We start from the raw sequence: 19855 nt of genomic DNA, 5'->3' as shown, positions 1-19855 counted from the left end.
CTTGAGCGAGTGGTTTTAGTGCTTACTCACAAAATAAAACAAAACATTGGCAACATTTATGTGACACATGACATTAAATATCATTTTCATACATAGGCTGCAGCTTTATTTTAATGCATGCATCCATAAGGAGATAAAAGTCCTTGAGTTGGCTTTTTTGTCTGTCCCCACTCAGTGTAACCACCACTGAGTTTATCAAGATTTTAAAAAACAACACAAAATGATTATACATCCAATAACATTGTCTGCAAATTATATTATCATTTACTGATTCACAGGTTGATGGATGTTCAGGGGTGAATAATGGTCCTACATTGAACCTCTAGAAATGTACAGTATTTTTTGTATAACCCAATACACACCCTTGTGAGACTGAAGCGCTCCCATCAGCCAATAACAAAGCGAAACTATCACATTCTGTCCATTACCAGTGCACTCGCATCTATGACCAGTAAGTGCACAGCCATTATGATGTATCCTTTAATGAAAGAGCCCAGTTTTACAATCAAATGCTCTACTTTCAATCTGAACTAGCGGAATTGTGCGAGCTGGAGCAAAGTAAAATTTCACTTGCATTTTGCTACTACATTTTCCAAAGTCAAACCCTGGACTGTATCCATTTATTTCTGAAAAACAACTGGAACATTGTGATGGAAAGCAAACCAAGTGTAATCAACAGAGTGTTAGAAAGTAACATTAGCTTTGCTTTAAGTATACTTCATGTAAGTCTTACAGGATGACGGTATAAAATAGCTGTTTCTACGCCAAGATTTTGATTCAATTTTGTCTGCAAGTCAGTAAAATCACAACCAAATTTATGTTGTTTATTTATAACATGTATTTCCATTATACTTAAATACAGAAAACATATTGCACATATATCTGACTATCTCTCATCAAACCTGAACTGCTCTGTGTGTAAGTCCAAGTATTAAGTATGTGTATGTTGGCACATTTATCACACAGCTTGAATAACACTAACAACAGTCCCAATACTCCACCACGTCCACTTGAACAGGTTAATGTAGAGATACATGGGGCTTAGCACTCCTGACATAGTATTATCCAAAAATCATAGTTTGTCTTTTAGTAAAGTACTACATATTTTTATTAGAAATGACTTACTTGTACAAGTCATTCAAAAATCATTAGAACATCCACTTGGATATAAAAAAAACACATTCTACATTTTCAGTAGAGTTTCAGTAGAGTTCTTGTTAATATTGGAGTGAGGATGGCACATGTTGACCAGGTCCGTGATTTTATATACATCAGTGTGACTGGGCTATGTTGGAAAAGAACTCTAGGACGTTATCAACGGTGAACTCCAGGTTAATGTTGGAGTCAGGGTAGCACAGGTTGATCAGGTCTGTGTAGGTGTTATACTGCTTCATGAACTCATTCTGCATTGACAACCATACTACCTGAAACACAAACCCACATCATTATGTACATGTACATGAGTCACTATTCCATTTACAAGAGTGCACACCAACAGTTCTTATAACTTCAGAAAAACCTTTAAAGCTGTGATGCTACATTTTTTCTTTTCTTTTTATTACAATGCATTAACAGAAGACCAATATTGAAGCAAAACTAGAAATTAGGATCTACAGAAATTTTGAATTAGGTAGTAATCTAAACATGTCAATTAGTAGTAATGCCCTAGTTAAATATTTATGGAGTTGTACCTGATACAGGTATAGAATATTTATGGAGTTGTACCTGTTACAGGTATAGAATATTTATACGAGTTCTACCTGGTACAGGTTCTCTTCTTCACTCAGATGTTTCTCCAGCTTTTTGTACATGTGGTCCAGGGACTTCTTAACCTTTAATACAGAGAATGAACATACACAAAATTTGTCATGTAAAAATACTGTAAAGAGGCAGTATAACAACACTTTCTATCAAACTAGTAACACATTCAAAACCTTCAGCCACAGTAATAACCAACGAATTAGATCAAATAAAAAACAGTCTCCCCCTATGGTTGTCTCATTCTGTTCCATGAAATTTCACATTAGGGAAAAAATTGTGGGTATTTATCTTAAAATACTTCAAGAGGTTCATGAGATATGGAATGGACATGAAATGTAGTCAAATTATAGTCATGTGCCCTTTGACCACTAACTGTGACCTTGACTTTGAACCAAGCTGGGTTTTTTAAAATCCTTCAAGTGACTCAACGATATGGAGTGGACACGATTTGTGACGAACAGAAAGATGGACAGACAACTTGAGCAAAAACATGTATAAGAGAGAAATAATTACCTAAGCCTATTCTAAACCCCCTTCAACTCACCTCCTTGCCTGAGTAGTCCCTGATCACCAACAGAGCTTGATCTTACTGAAAGCAAGCTGAAAATCCCTCTTCAACTCACCTCCTTGCCTGAGTAGTCCCTGATCACCAACAGAGCTTGATCTTACTGAAAGCAAGCTGAAATCCCCCTTCAACTCACCTCCTTGCCTGAGTAGTCCTTGACCACCTACAGAGCTTGATCTTACTAAAAGCAAACTGAAAATCCCCCTTCAACTCACCTCCTTGTCTGAGTAGTCCCTGATCACCTACAGAGCTTGATCTTACTGAAAGCAAGCTGAAAATCCCCCTTCAACTCACCTCCTTGCCTGAGTAGTCCCTGATCACCCACAGAGCTTGATCTTACTAAAAGCAAGCTGAAAATCCCCCTTCAACTCACCTCCTTGCCCGGGGAGTCCCTGATCACCCACATAGCTTGATCTTACTGAAAGCAAGCTGAAAATCCCCCTTCAACTCACCTTGCCTGAGTAGTCCTTGATCACATACAGAGCTTGACCTTACTGAAAGCAAGCTGAAAATCCCCCTTCAACTCACCTCCTTGCCTGAGTATCCATGATCACCTACAGAGCTTGACCTTACTGAAAGCAAGCTGAAAATCCCCCTTCAACTCACCTCCTTGCCTGAGTAGTCCTTGATCACCTACAGAGCTTGATCTTACTGAAAGCAAGCTGAAAATCCCCCTTCAACTCACCTCCTTGCCTGAGTAGTCCTTGATCACCTACAGATCTTGATCTTACTAAAAGCAAACTGAAAATCCCCCTTCAACTCACCTCCTTGCCTGAGTAGTCCCTGATCACCTACATATCTTGATCTTACTGAAAGCAAGCTGAAAATCCCCCTTCAACTCACCTCCTTGCCTGAGTAGTCCCTGATCACCCACAGAGCTTGATCTTACTGAAAGCAAGCTGAAAATCCCCCTTCAACTCACCTCCTTGCCTGGGTAGTCCCTGATCACCTACAGAGCTTGATCTTACTGAAAGCAAGCTGAAAATCCCCCTTCAACTCACCCCCTTGCCTGAGTAGTCCTTGATCACCTACAGAGCTTGATCTTACTGAAAGCAAGCTGAAAATCCCCCTTCAACTCACCTCCTTGCCTGAGTAGTCCTTGATCACCTACAGAGCTTGATCTTACTGAAAGCAAGCTGAAAATCCCCCTTCAACTCACTTCCTTGACTGAGTAGTCCTTGATCACCTACTGAGCTTGATCTTACTGAAAGCAAGCTGAAAATCCCCCTTCAACTCACCTCCTTGCCTGTGTAGTCCTTAATGACCTTACGTAGCTCGGTCTTGCTGAAGGCCAGCTGGAAACCAACCTCTTCTGCCTTCACTCCTTGGGCCATCTTTGACTTTACACCCTCAACAAATGTCTGCAACAAATAAGGTGTGGACTAACAAGGTAATGCTAATTAAAACCATTTATTTTTAAAAAACATATCCTATGACAATATCCTTTCCCCATCAAACAGGACAGACATACCGTAATAAATTCCATTGACACCATTCAAGTTCAAAGTGGAAATTGCAGACACAATATTTGTTTGAATATGTAATGTTCAGCATAATCTAGTTTAAAGAATGTTTCAGGAGGGACTTTTTAAGAGATGAAATAACACAATTTTTATTGCATAACGTACATGAAGTTTCTCCAGGGGTCGCCCCAGCCTCTCTTTGGTGTAGGCGTTGAGGTTCTCCACATACTTGGCCCTTGCTTCCTTCCTGTCTGCCTCCAGGCATGTGATCTTCAGCTGTGACAGGATTGCTGCACACAGAAAGTGCAGATGATTACATGAAACACACACACTCCCACTGAGCTACTAGTATATGGTAGACATACATACTATTAGTTAGGTCTATTCAAATTTTTATCAGCTCTAAATAAACTACAATGTATTTCCATGGCCATGGAAGATATTCCAGATTTTATAATAGACACTGTAGCCAGTACACAAAAAATTATGGAAAATCTTAAATACCATTTTAACAATCAGTTTTTTACATAGAGTACTTACAAAACATGTGATGGAAGTTTTCTGAAAAATAAGATGTACATGTGCTTAATTGACAATGCATTTATTTCATATCATTAGACACTTATTTCAGCAGTTCTAACTCACCCATATTCACTAAAATTAAATTACACTACATTAACATTCAGTTGTAATTATGTTATGTACATGTGAATAAAAAACATTTAAAATTCTGAGGTGATGATAAGCAATACTAATCATAGATGAAGCGCTGAGAATGGATCGAACCACCAGCCCCGTGATCCCTAGTCCAATACACTGACCATTCAGCCATCGCCACTTCATAAGAATTTAGTATTGAAAAGAAGCAAATCTACCACATACCCATCATAATGACCTCCCTTGGAGTTTTGGGGTGTTCGGCAGCAATACGGTTTATTGTGTCGAATATGGCCCTGACAAGGCGCTGATAAGCCTTGTCCAAGTCCGTGTGGCGCTCAGAACCACGGAATATGTTCTCTGCCTGGTTGGCAAAATCCTGTAGGGAAAAGTATTGTAAACATTTTGAAATATGAATTAAAACTGTGTTCATTTTAGCAAGTTTCGGGATATTTTTAATGCTAGATTCAAGTGGTTACTACATCATGACATCTTTTTCAAACCACCTTCCTACTTGGTCCTTTATAACTATTAGTTCATTTATGCACAATAATGCATTATTTCATGCTTGAATGGAACTTGCCTCAAAATTGTGTACAAAGCTGATGATTCCACATTTTGCTTTCTTGGACACTTTGTTTTCTTCTATGGCTCTGATTTGTAATTGCTGAAATAGACAAATTATGATTAAGGGGTAATGTAATATTAAATATCAGGAAAGGCAAAACCACCCACATGTTTTCAAATATTTCTAGTTAATCTGAAAAATATTAGATGTATTGGATACATGGCGGGGTATCTGAGATACATTCACTTTGTAATTATGAAATATCATAAAAGTACAGTCACCCCAATATCAAACATTCTGAGATTTATAGTCACAAAGATTCTGTAATAAAACAATTTCACCATTAAATAACAACAAAATCTTTACCACAAACTTGTCAAAGTTGCGTTTGATCTTGACAAGGGAGCTGGCGAACGTGACACTCAAGAAGGAGCCGGTGTCCTGGGTGTTGGTCACATGTTCACTCATACGTACCAACATGTACATCGAGTAACTATAGAGAAGAAACATGTGCACTTTTTCGGGAATTATCTGATTTCATAACCAAGATCAAAATATCAAGCATTCTAATTCAACAAGCAAATTCTCTTACATTTTTTTTACCTCTACTTCTCCGGACTGGTCAAAAGCATAACAAGTAGATGAAATTGCACCTTTCATTTTACACAATTGGTAAAGGTATATAAATCAACATTCTTTTAGACTGAGTTATGACACTTGCAACTTGTATGCTCATTCTCATTGTTAAAACCTGTTATGTCAGTTTGTGCAAAGATTTTGCAAAGATTTTGCAAGATCCAACCACTGCTGACCACTGCTGCCGACATCAAAGCTGACTATACCTTAACTTTTATTTGAAAAACAGACCATTGAGCATATACTCTCATGCTCTTATTTGTAACATTACAAACAATGTCAGATCTTTGCAAAGGTCTAGAGTTAAACTAAAGTACAATTACATACAAGCCATCCATTTTGTCTCCGAATGTGATGAATGCCTCCAGGTCCTCCTCCAGCATGGGGAACAGCTCATTCATCATACCCCTGAATTGTAACCTTGGCAATAAATTTGGCATTCTTTTCTGAATCAATGGAAGAAAGATGAAGTTTTAAGGACTTTATAAATTCCTGAATTTGAATTATCATGTATTTTAACACAAAACACAAAGTGCTCTTTACCTTAATTCTTCATTAATCTGCCTCCTACAAAATAAAGGGAATAGTTAGAAATAAGCAAAGATTTCAAAACTGTCTTGTCAATCTTTTAACAAGAAGACATATATTAATAAATTGAACTTTAATAATCGCATAATCAAACTGTAAAAAAGACAATTAATTTACAACCAATAAATGTCATTGTTTAAAACTTAGTTTTTAAACGTATTGAAGACAATTAACATGATTACATTATTTAATCTGAACACAAAAGCAAATTAATTTTGTCATAGAATGGCACTATATTCTTAGAACATGTATGCGCATTTATTGTCTGACATATAATATTAATTAAATAACAGATTTTTATTGCTATAATAAATTGTGACCAAAGCAAAGAGAAGAAAAAGCGATCTGTGCATTTTAGATGATTATCCTTTTGAAATGAATCACATATTTATCTTACAAATAGCTGGAAATAAAGAAGCATGTTAATATTTCAACATAGCATGCAGTTAAAAATCAATACAAAAAAATATTTTTTTTTCAAACTGAAAACTTTTCAGATTTACCACAACAGCATATCATTGAATCATTTTATAACATAGGCCTCACACAAGTTCACAACGTTTCACCTGACAACAATGAACTGTAGACTAGGAAGTACACACTTAATTACAACAAACTCTGGCAGGATAGGGGTAACATAGCGCTTCTGACTAGACACTGTTGCACAGATGGGTTTAGCTACACTGGGTCCCTTTTTCTTGAAGACATGAAGTTCAACATACGAATCACAGATAAAAAACCCACAGAGTAAGAAATTAAGCAATACCAGTATACCATTTTTTTCTTTCACCATGTAAACAAGAGATGTTTGTCAAACATTATGCCCCCCCTGAGCGCCATGTTGTCAGGATTATATGGACAATTGAATGAAATATGCATGGACCGAAATGACAGCTGATTTGTCGCTAACATTGTATGCCGTTGAGGCAGTTTTAAGATTATGACAATTCAAAGTTTGAGGATAGAGTGTGTTATGACCATGACCTTTGACCTCCATCATAGTCATCAGCTGGTCACCAAAATCTAAATGTTAAGTTTGAGGGCCATGGGTGCAGGCATTGACAAGTTATCACACAGACAAGCATTTTTTGTTCAAGGTCACTGTAACCTTGACCTTTGATCCAATGACCCCTTAAATCATAAGGGGTCATCTACAGGTCAGACACAACTCCAAGTCAAGTTTGAGGGCCATGGGTGCAGGCATTGTCCAATTATCACTTGAAACATTTTCGCATTCAAGGTCACTGTGAACCTGACCTTTGACCCAATGACTTCTTTAAGGGTCATCTCCTGGTCAGGCCCAACTTACATGTCAAGTTTGATGATCATAGATTCAGGCATTGTTGAGATATCACTGGGAGAAGATTTGCTAACTTTTTTGCGTTAAAGGTCACTGTGAACCTGACCTTTGACCCAATGACTTCTTTAAGGGTCATCTCCTGGTCAGGCCCAACTTACATGTCAAGTTTGATGATCATAGATTCAGGCATTGTTGAGATATCACTGGGAGAAGATTTGCTAACTTTTTTGCGTTAAAGGTTACTGTGACCTTGACCTTGGCCTGATGACCCCCAAAGTCAAGAGGGGTCATCTCCTGGTCAGGCCCAACCTTCATGTCAAGTTTGATGACCAGGAATTGTCGAGTTTGCTTTCAAGGTCACTGTGACCTTGACCTTTGACTCCTTAAATTAATAGGGGTCATCTACTGGTCAGGCCCAACCTCCAAGTCAAGTTTGAGGGCCATGGGCGCAGGCATTGTTGAGTTATCACTCGGGCAACCTTTTATCGTTCAAAGTCACTGTTACCTTGACCTTTGGCCCAATGACCCCTAAAATCAATAGGGGCCATCTACTGGTCAGGCCCAACCTCCAATTCAAGTTTGATGGCCGTGGGTGCAGGCATTGTGGAGTTATCACTCAGACAACCTTTTACCATTCAAGGTCACTGTGACCTTGACCTTTGGCCCGATGACCCCAAAAAACAACAGAGGTCATCTACTGGTCAGGCCCAACCTCCAAGTCAAGTTTGAGGGCCATAGGTGCAGGCATTGTCGAGTAATGACACGGAAAACCTTTTACCATTCAAGGTCACTGTGACCTTGACCTTTGGCCCGATGACCCCCCAAAACAATAGGGGTCATCTACTGGTCAGGCCCAACCTCCAAGTCAAGTTTGAGGGCCATGGGTGTAGGCATTGTCGAGTTATCACATGGACAAACTTTTACCATTCAAGGTCACTGTGACCTTGACCTTTGGCCCTATGACCCCCAAAAACAATAGGGTTCATCTACTGGTCAGGACCAACCTCCAAGTCAATTATGAGGGCCATGGGTGCAGGCATTGTTGAGTTATCACTCGGACAACCTTTTACCATTCAATGTCACTATGACCTTGATCTTTGACCCGATGAGCCCCAAAAACAATAGGGGTCAGCTACTGGTCAGGCCCAACTTCCAAGTCAAGAATGAGGGCCAAGGGTGCAGGCATTGTCGAGTTATCACTCGGGACATCTTTTTACCATTCAAGGTCACTGTGACCTTGACCTTTGGCCCGATGACCCCCAAAAACAATAGGGGTCATCTAATGGTCAGGCCCAACTTCCATATCAAGTTTGATGACCATAGGTCTAGGCATTGTTGAGTTATCACTCGGACAAGCTTTAAAATTATTTTACCATTAAAGGCCACTGTGACCTTGACCTTTGACCGATGAGCCCTAAAATCAATAGGGGTCATCTTCTGGTCAGGCCCAACCTTCATGTCAAGTTTGATGACCATAGGTCCAGGAATTGTTGAGTTATCACTCGGACAAGCTTTGGTCTACCGACGGACCGACCGACCGACCGACATGCCTGTGCAAAGCAATATACCCCTCTTCTTCGAAGGGGGGCATAATTAAGCATTTCCAGTGCTAGGTTAATGTCAGATAATTAAAAAAAATGCCAAAACACTCACCTGCTGAAAGCTTTTATCTACACTTTGTAGACTTTTTTTTTTTTTAAATAATTGAAATATTTATTAATCCCAAAAAGACATGAAAGTCAACTGTGAGTAAGAAATCTTCAAGGAAACATTGATAGAAGCCAGTGTGCATTGAGAGCCCAGGCGGGGGTTGGTGTGAGGGGGGTGGGGACCAACTTACAGCTGTGAGGTGGGGATCCGAGACTGGAGCCCCTCCCCAAGGTTCTCAACGATATACTCCCTGATACATGATCAACATAACGTGAACATATGGTGGGACACATTTGTTAAACTTATTGAAGGTAAAAACAGTGACAGTGAAAACTTGAAGGTTAGGTAATATTGTTAGAAAATTTACTAAGAAAATCATATTTATAACAAAACATCTGATTTGATCATCTACCAAAAAATATACAATACAGTCAAAACTCGTTGGCTTGATAACCCTTGGCTCGATATCCTCTTGGCTGGAACCTGATTAAAAGGACTGTTTTTTTTTTTTACTATATGTTCATATAAAATTTGATCGGATGGCTTAATATCTTGAGGGTCAATATTTCTCCATGTCAGAAAACAAGACTTTCTTTAACGTATCAGTAAGCAATCCCAACTTGGCTCAATATTCTGGAGGCTCAAAGTATTTTGGAATATCGAGCTAACGGGTTTCGACAGTAGTTTGTATTCTGAAACTCATGAGTAAAATTTATATATTGTGATTACTACTGATGGTTTTGAATTAACAGTGAAATTGAAAAATCATAAAGCCATTGAAAATGATTACAATTGTAAGTGGCATTGAACATGGTTTAAAAATAGTTGCACATACATATAATAAACTGGCAAAATTCGAAGGGAAGTAAAAACTCATCATGTGCACATTTTCAGATTTTGTATATTAATGAAAAAGTAAACGATATGGCTGATGTCCCAGTAGTATTTTTTATAATGTATTTACCGCAGTTATTCATAGTATTTAAATATCCCTGCTGTAAATAGATAATCGTTTCGATAAAATCTTTTGCTAATATATAATCAAGCTATCAAGCTTCTAGTTTGGGTAAGAAACTAAAACACAGAGACAACAATAACAACAACTGAATGATGACCCAGCTGACAAGTTTAAATCTCAATACTACAAGACCTTAGTGATTTTCAAGATACCATGTAAATTTGTATTGAATTGAAAGACTATGAATAAAGTCAACTACAAAGTCTTAGTTTTGATGATTGAACTTTTCATAATCTTACCATTTGTACAAACTAAATAAATAATAACTGAAAACTACATAGAATCAACATTCATGTATTGGTATACCCGGTATCAATAAATATGAATATTTGGCAGCTCCAAACAAGATATTATCGCTTTATATGAGAAGGAAAAGAAGAGATCTCCGCACTAATTTACATTGATTATTCATGAGAGAAACATACTGAAAGAAGACTATTATATAAAGTAATGCTATGATAAATAGTCAGCTGAATCAGAGTTTGGTATACCTGGGGAAGGAATCATCACCTACACACCTGTACAAAATGTCCAATATATATTAAAAGATATAAGTGGTAAATTATAATGATCAATTATAAAAGGTTGACATTATTTCTTTAGCTCAATTTTGAAGACGGATGATAGCTTATAGAATCACTCTCTAGTCTGTTTCCTTGGTAGAAACCAGTACTTGTGTCCGTTTGAGATGTCATGAGAAAGTATCCCTGGTGGGGATCAAACTGGCAACCTCTAGGGTGAGAGGTGGACACCTATACCATTATACAATTCATGATTCTCACCCTTACCCATACAGCTCCCCAAAACTGTGTGCACATTGTAAACTGCAACCTTGTAAACAGTGATAAACATCCTGAAGATCACTCTGATGATTCTACAAACATACATTTTTGAAGTTTCGATTAAGACCCATTATCACAGTGACAGTGACCTAAACATTTTCATTAACACACACCTACACCATGATCAATTTAACCGATACTACATGATAAGTTTTAACATGAAGTACACCCCCTGGATGATGGTGTAACGTGTATTGGAAGACTTACTGGACAGTGATTCTGGGTTTCTGTTTCATCCAGATGTCTCCGGTGTCCTCCGACTCATCCACCTCCTCCGACTGGAAAGGAAACGAGAGCAGCTCTACTATTTATGTGTAATCTTACAGAATCACACTAGAATCCATTCCTGGGTGGAAACGATTTCCGGGGCAGTATTCGATATTATTCTTATCCTCATTCTTAGATTTGCTTCAGGGATTCCATTCAGTTTTTCAGCCAGTTATTTTTACAGTCCAATCAAGACACTAAATTATACTCTTAAAGTTAAGTTAGTTCTAAAGAGGTTATTAGATACAGCCCCTCGAGTTATCAAACTTAAAAGCATGTTGTGCATATCTTTGATGAATTGTCTTTATAATGACTGCTGTGAATAATGATATTTTAACCTAGAAAATTCATTTTTACTCATATAAGAATGAGCTTTTAGATGAAAAGGTGACCTCTTAAAGGGACTTGTTAAAGTCTTATAAGGTCAGACATTGAAAACAATAATTTTGTGTAAAACGTTAATAAAATGCTTGTTTCAATGATAAAACTAAAGCAAAAGATGAAAATAGAGCTCGTGTGATAACAAGTACCGATATTTAAAATTTGTGAGAAAAAATGCTACATTTTGCAAAAAAAAAGCGTTACCGTAGTAACACTTTTGGGAATTGAATAATGCTTTTATTAAAGAAAGTGAAATAACTCAATTTGAATAAATAAAGAAATAATTCTGTGAATAATTCCCTTTAAACAGCATTTCTTGGTTCATTTAACAAATCCATTTTAACCAGAAGTGACCATACACTTACCTGCACGGACTGTGGTTGTACACCTGAGAGTAGATGGAAGAACTTGCAGCAGAAGTCCTGCTCCGCCAGACACACCGGCTCCAGTTCCGACAAGACCTTGTCAAACACCTGGAACACACACATGCACACATTGGGGTATGGTTAGGAGAAAAAACAACAATGCAAGTGAAAGCTAACACCCATTTTTCACATTTAGGCATGGGGCATAACATGGCTATTATTTTAGCAAGAATATTGAGCCTTGCAATACATTTTTACTTGTGTAGTGTTGTTAATTGTAGCATGTCTACTAATGTTCATGTGAACTTGTGTAATAACTTGAGGCATTTTTTTACATGACTTTGCACCAATTTCTTATGACACCAGCAATACTTTCACTATACCTTGACAATCTATCTTTAAAATCTTGATCGATTTTCATCAAGAAATTTCAAATAACATGTTTTAGATTATTGAAAGCTTATAGAACCTTTACGCAAAACTAAAGCATTGTTAGCTGTTTACCTTAAAGGTTAAGCAAAGTCATTTACCATAAAACAAGGCTTTTTCATTACCTGATCAAAGAGATGCCTCATTGCAATGTCAGCATCCATCCCCTGTACAGCGGAGTCTATACTGTGTATAGAGCCTGCCCTTTTGTTGTCCAGGGGAGCACCCAGGCTAGCTGAGGATCCAGACAGACGCATTCCACTCACATCTGGGTGATATAAGCATATTTTATAGTACTTTTGATGACCTTGGTACATTTTTAAGACTAGTTCAGGTTCCTAAATGAGAGAAATAACTAGATTTTAACAAATACAGTTTCTCTAAATATCTATCATGAAATGTGCATCTAAACATGTATACAGCTGGTTCAAACTCGCAATCAGTTGTTTGTTACTATATTTCAACATAACCTAGTACTTTTACAATAAGGAAGTATGAAATCCAATGTAAGTATAAAATCCAATAATTGTTTCTTCGTGTCATATAAAACCACTTGAATTTTTCACTCACTTCCCTTATCAGCCAAATAGAAAGTTGAACTGTAAATTGTTTCTATATTTCAATATACCACCATACCATTACAATTAAGAAGTATAAAATACTATATTTGTTTCTTCACATCATATAAAACCACTTTAATTTTTCACTCATTTTCCCCATTCAGCCAAATAGTAAATTTGAACAGTATATTGTTACTTATCTAGAAGTGTACATACTAAGCCTTGACTTGTCTCCCTTGCCCATCGCAGCCATGCGGGAATTTTCCAGAAAATCCTGTATCTCTTTTGTGTACAGCTTAGACAAGCTCCCTGTGTATACCTGCGCATAAAATATAAAAGCGTTATGACAGATACTTTAGCATACATTAACATATATGGCTCTTTGTTTTAATGCATACAACTTAAAAAGTTAGCATGCAGCATTTAGATGAAATATCTAGCAAAAACTCAATTCACAGTCATTAATTCTACTGCCAAAAATGAAATATTTGTAAAACATGTACTCTCCCCTAACAGCAGTAATTTCGCAATAATTTCAGGTTATTAACTTATTACCAAGATGAACATTGAGGATAGTAGGTATAGTTATTGACCAGTTCTAAATGTTGTTACAGGAGTTGTTGAGTTGTGAGTTATAACTTCCAGTTAGACATGTATCAGTTAGTATATACTATATACTAGGGATGCAAACGAATGGCAAATTGATATTCGAATATTCGGTAATTCTTTCGATCAAATATTCGAATATTCGAGAACCGAAATACATATTTTGGAAGATGTAGTAAACTACTATTATTATTCGCCAAAGTAATAGCCGGGGCAAATTTACCCTATTTGTCGTAGCGGCGGACCCCGATTTTCCCCAAATAAGCCTTTGAAATTCGCAATTTTCAGGAAAAAAAAATCATACATTATAAACAGACAAACAACACAATCGAATAATATAAATTCCGCTGCCTTTAAATGAGCAAACAATGTGAAATTTGATGGATTCCTAGTCTAATAGCGTTTTGCGCCAACGGAAGACAAACAGCCTCGTTCTGAGATTGACCTCTAAATTGACTAAATATAACTATGGAAAACCCAAACCAACTCAGGAACTAGTAAAATAATAAAACGAAAACATATATGGATTTGACTCATCCAGTGTTCAACAATAGAGGAAATATATCCTAAAACGCTATACTATTCATTTACATTTCAAAGCACGAACATTGTATCGAAACATGGAAAACAATTTAAAGCACATATATGTAACAACATTATTGTAGCACATGGCATTCATATCATCACGGCGATTTGAGCTATGTTGCACAGCTTAATTTGCAGCCAAGACAAAACATTGCTGTTTAAGCCGATTCCTAGCCAGTTATTGTAAAAGTAAGGGGACTTTTTACAGTAACCAACGATATGACCCTTAATGACATATGACACGTGTTTAGTGTATTGTCATCACATTCACACCTCTGGCATTAGGGGCCAGTCGTTGTAAAAACAAAACAAACAAACTTTATAAACAAAAGCAGTGTTGTAGGCAAAAGTTTTTTTTTATTTTCTTTATTGAGAATAAGTATCATTACTCTTTTTTCCGAATAGTCGAATACCGATTTTGACATTCGAATACCAAACGTTTGATAAAATATTCGAATATTCGTTTGCATCCCTACTATATACCATGTGATACATAACATCATAAATGCTACGTGGAAAGGCAACATTTTGCTTCAAATAGAGACTTTAAATAAAGTTGACTTTACTATTTATTCATCATATTTAATGAAACATGTCAAAGTCTACGCTGCTAACATAACCCTTCCTTCGATCTTTTACTAGAATTTAATTGAGAGTTTAGTTTTTTTAAACACTTCAACAAACCTTTTCACAAAACCGCTGCCTGATGCATACAAGTTTGTGGTTAATTATTGTTTGGTATATCTGTCATTCTTTGAAGCCTTCAGATCTTTCTAGTTAATATAAAAAGTAAGTATTTCAATACTTTGGTGAGTTGCCTGAATGAAGACCGATCAGACTGCTTCAGCCATGCCATGAGCTCAGTGTACGGGGTGAGGTCCCGGTGGCTGGAGTGGTGAGGGGGCAGTCGTAGCTCAGTGGAATGTCGGCTCAGGGTCTCACCTATCTCATTACCCTGGAAGTGACTCAAATCATGTGGATAGAGCAAATATTAATGGGCTGAATTTCTCTGAAAATGTCAGTAGAAGGGGCTTTCTCACAGAAATTAATAAACTTCAAATGCAAATTGTTATGGTTTTGATTTTATGATTAGTAAAAGAATGCTGTACATTAATGCATTTGTATTGTCCAGAAAATACAGTTATGTATAATGTATATATAATAATCATTCTGCCCAGTCAGTAAACACAATTTTACTTAATCTTTCTGAAGTACATTTTGTGATTGGAAAAAGATGAATAGTCATAATGGATAATCATTAAGAAGACCTAACATTTTTGACATGGTAATGTTAACTGTACTTGGTGAATAAAGAGGTTGTTGAGGTGATGGGCCAGTCTCTTGGAGAACTCCTGGACAAGCTGGTTAAACTTCTTCATCTGTTCCTCCACAGCAGACATCTTCATCAGGGCTGAAACAGAAACATATTGACATAATCAACAGCGATTTTAAGTCTTTTGGAGAACTCCTCCGTGAGATGGTTAAACTTCTTTGTCTGTTCCCCTACAGCAGGACTGAAAACGTAGCTTAGAAGTGAGCAGACATACAGTTCAGCTGATACTATATCTGTATACCAAAATGCAGACTTGCTCATTATGGAAATGACTGTGTATTTCACAGTTTCCATGTCAAAGAACGTAACTGCAAGTTGATAAAATATAGATTTTGCACATCATTTCTGTCATGAATGCCCACAATAAGAGCAAAGTGGAAGTACTACCTTGCAACAAATGTCAAACTTATTTAGAAAACTTAAACTACAATGGCAAGTGCACGTGCATGAAGCGAAGCGATTAAATTGCCCAATTCCACTAAACATTATAAAGTGTCGCAACGTGCAGTTTACACATATGAATAAAAGCTTTTTTTAAATGTTAAATTTCGGCAAATTGGTCACATAACACCATATTAAAGTGTTTAAGGGGAACTTATCAATATTACCATAACCCTACAACCCCTTAAAGTTAAGATATATTGCAACAGATGATAGTAAATAGCTACCTGGATGTATGGTGGCTTGCCTGCAGCGCTGTAACTGCTGGGCCGCGGCTGTACAGTCCAGGATTCCATTGGGAGTGGAGAGGTCACCTTTATTCAGGGACGCTATGTACTTCCCATCGAGATCCAGCTGATGCTGTTTATGTAATATTTAACTATTGTTACTCAGAAATCAAGGCAATTACATTAGTTTTATTATGTGGAGCACAAAAATTGAATGGGAACTTTATAAAAAATATACCAGTGTCAGAGGCAAATTTATGAGCATGATGTGTCACAACATGATAAACCAAATAAACTGTATTTGATACATTGAGGATTCAAACACTTTAACTGCAATAAGCTAGCCTATACACGTTGGAGACCATGTTGAAGCAAGGAAGACAATCTGATACCGGGGCTTTCTCATTTTGCCAAAATATTTTATATATTTTAGTATATTAATGGCAATGCTAGGAAGGTCTTCAGTTCACTCTTAAGTTTCACGCTGTACCTGATTTTCTGTAAGATAACTATAAACACAATATTCCTACAAACCAAGATTTAAAAAAAAATATCAACATGCTTAATGTTGATGATACCGTAATAACTCTGAATGTCAAGAATGTAAATCAATCAGAGTGACAGAGATTCATGCTTTACAACTGTCTGAGTACTGTAGTCATGTTTTGCATTTTACAAAAGAATATATGGATTTTTAATTTCCCAAACAAAATAAATGATCAATACATTTCTTGACTAAACATAGATAAATAGTGTACAACATGTTGCTCTACATTTATTGGACCAATATAGGAACAAACGAAAACCAATCAATCCAGTATTCAATACAAGAAGAATCCGGTAAATGACACGAGTCTGAACTCTTCTAGCCCATCGACAACTGCATTTGTATCATAGTGTACTTGCACCCAGACCGATTCTCCTGCATGTAGGTGCACAACTGCACTGTTAGAAGGCTGACTACTGACTAGATCCACGTCACTTTCCATGGCACTGGAGTGAGCAACAACAGCAATTATGTTTTGTCCATCTTTCACCAGTCTGACATTTAACTGAGTCCTGAACACATGTACAGTGAACGTGAAGTAGTAAGTTCCAGTTGCGACTGCTGTGAATACACCAGTGTTTTTGTTGTATGCATTGCCATCATTAATGAGAACCTGATTGAAGATTATTGTCTGACCAACACCCATATGGCTAACAGTATGGTCTAAATATGCAGTAAAGGCTATTTGTGCATCTGGGTTGGAAAGACGTCCTGATCTTTGGATATATTTTAGAGCTGCTTCATCAGTATTTGCGCTGTCCTTTTTGTTTCCATATGTTTGGTTTAAATATCCAGCATCAATTGCAGATATTTGATCTGTTATCAACATGTAAGATTTCTGACATTCCTTCACAATTACACCTTGAGTGTCTTGAGTTTGTTTAAGGGCATGGACATTTTCTTTGAGGATGTTTATTTCATGTGTTTGTTTTTCATTTAGGTTCCTAAGTAAACCATTCTCAAGCTCAAGCCTTTTTAACTTTTCATCCTGAGCAGCGAGCTTGTCATCTTGTGCATGTATGGCATTTCCAAAACCTTCCAATGTCTTCTTCAGTTTAACCACATATAAGTCTTCTGCATCATTGGTGAGGTCCATAATTCTAGCAAAGTCTTCCTCTTCTTGCAAAGTAACCACAATTTCAGATCCATAATTTAACTTCAAAACTATGAATATGATTAACAAAAAATGAACATAATCCATTTCAAAGATGGTTGTTGCTTGTCTTTTTTGTGAAATAAAATGTCCCCCTAAGCCAAGTGAACTTGTTATCTGAACTATGAGAAAATCAGACATAACTCCAAGAAAAAAGGGAATGCACAATAGATAAGGCATGAGCTCACTAGTCTATACAGGTACTTCAATAGCACATTATTCTGCAGTATCCAAGCCTCTTGATATTACAGTGTATTGAGATATATCAAAGTTACAGATTGGGGATAAACTGGCTTTAAAAGACGACCATAATTCTATGAGAGGGCATCCATTTTAACCACGTATATGTAGGACTCTAACCTATGGCCAGCCCATTAGCCATGGCCAGTTTGATGTCAATAAGCTTCAAGAGATGTCATGTGATAAACGATATGGAGTATGTGATGTCAGACTAAGATGTCTGCTAACCAAAACTATGGAAACTTATGAAAAGCCTTTCAAGGAGTTAAATGCATTCTTTCTTTGTACGGATGGCAACGTTGAAATAATTAATCCGTGATTCAACCAAAGAGTGGTTAATTTATCTCAAAATCTGTAACCAGTTCTTAAATAAGTGATAAAGCTTTTAGACCACGTAAAATTAACACGAGCACCAAAAGGGGATAGGAATGCACGTTTGTTTTTGTTTTTTGTTTGTTGATGAGGCCACACTAAATTGATGTTTCACTCTACGCATTTGCCACGACTATTTGTCAGGAATAACATTACAAAAAATATCAATCAACACTTTTTTGTGAAGCTATTGCATAAAACAAAGCTTAATATGCTTTATAATGTCTGTGAAATTTTCTAAAGAACTGGAAGAGGTATATACATGGGGTAAGTTTTAACATTAAGAAGAGTGAAAAATATTACAATTTCAAGAATCATCATTCTAAAAACTAATTGTATAGGAAAAACTGTTTGGATTTTGTCCACTCTTATTTTTAAATCAAATGGATTTTTTATTTTGCCCCTAGCTTCATTTATTTTCAGCTAAATTCCATAAAACAATAGGTTATACTGGTGTGGCCTTAGGGGTAAAAATTGGTACTATTTACTCAGTGAGTTTCACCCTCTGTAACTAACATGTATCAATGCTTGCAAACAATTATAGTGTCAACTATACTCTTCAAGGTCAAGGACTTGAAAATAATCACTCAGACTTCAACATTTCATCCATAAACTTTCAAGTCATTATTCATAAACTGAGAAAAAAACCACCAAATTATTAACATCCTTAGATTATACACTGGTAGACGAAATGAGGTTACAAATTAACCATCATTTGTAAAGCTATGTTCCCAATTCCCATTGAGGGCACAGAAACACAATAGAGCCATAGGTTAAGCTTACATTCTTGGTTGACCAAAACCTTCATGGAAGTTTTATGCTACCAACTGCTAGTAAATATATAAAACTGCAAGCAGGATTGCATGTTTTTATTCAAACACCTCAATAACAGCCAACACAAAAACTTGTTTATTTTGTTAATATAAGAAAAATCCAGCAAAAGTGACAAGTCGGAAGTCAGAATATCCGTCAATCTCAACATCTGATTCATGATAAACCTGAACCCAGACAGACTCCCCAGCATGAAGGTGCACAACTGCACTGTTGGAGGGCTGAGCACTGACAACATTGGTGTTAACAGCACCGGAATGTGCAGCAACGGCAACAACATCCTGTCCATTTTTCACGAGTTTTGCATTGAAATTTATTTTAGTACTCTTTATATGTATGGTAATTGTGAAGAAGTATGTTCCAGTAGCAGGTGCGTTGAAAACACCAGTGTAATTATTGTAACCATTGCCATCATTGATGAGAATCTGGTTGAAAACTATGGTCTGACCAATACCCAGATGGTTTACAAT

The 19855-nt window shown here is 36.8% G+C and overlaps 1 protein-coding gene across 4 annotated transcripts in view; it reads right to left on the bottom strand.

The window, feature by feature from the left end:
- Positions 1–810: 810 nt before the first annotated feature.
- LOC128227879 (exocyst complex component 1-like) overlaps positions 811–19855 on the bottom strand; it is a 30967-nt gene continuing 11922 nt past the window's right edge. The window contains exons 9-27 of one of the 4 annotated variants that reach the window (XM_052938789.1): positions 16243–16375; positions 15543–15652; positions 15047–15196; positions 13267–13369; positions 12616–12758; positions 12062–12169; positions 11256–11326; positions 10698–10724; positions 9379–9438; positions 6194–6217; positions 5978–6058; positions 5381–5507; positions 5030–5113; positions 4672–4825; positions 4330–4350; positions 3955–4079; positions 3565–3687; positions 1761–1832; positions 811–1424 (exon numbers count right to left, since the gene is read on the bottom strand). In XM_052938789.1, the coding sequence (XP_052794749.1) occupies positions 1272–1424; positions 1761–1832; positions 3565–3687; positions 3955–4079; positions 4330–4350; positions 4672–4825; positions 5030–5113; positions 5381–5507; positions 5978–6058; positions 6194–6217; positions 9379–9438; positions 10698–10724; positions 11256–11326; positions 12062–12169; positions 12616–12758; positions 13267–13369; positions 15047–15196; positions 15543–15652; positions 16243–16375 (1869 nt within the window). In that variant the 3' untranslated portion in view covers positions 811–1271. The remainder of the gene's footprint in view (positions 1425–1760; positions 1833–3564; positions 3688–3954; positions 4080–4329; positions 4351–4671; positions 4826–5029; positions 5114–5380; positions 5508–5977; positions 6059–6193; positions 6218–9378; positions 9439–10697; positions 10725–11255; positions 11327–12061; positions 12170–12615; positions 12759–13266; positions 13370–15046; positions 15197–15542; positions 15653–16242; positions 16376–19855) is intronic. The other 3 variants (XM_052938791.1, XM_052938790.1, XM_052938792.1) reach the window with 3 other exon arrangements.

The sequence above is a fragment of the Mya arenaria genome, chromosome 3 (genome assembly GCF_026914265.1).
Source record: "Mya arenaria isolate MELC-2E11 chromosome 3, ASM2691426v1".
Taxonomy (NCBI): domain Eukaryota; kingdom Metazoa; phylum Mollusca; class Bivalvia; order Myida; family Myidae; genus Mya; species Mya arenaria.
The sequence above is the reverse complement of the archived record's forward strand: the minus strand, read 5'-3'. Positions and strand labels throughout refer to the sequence as shown.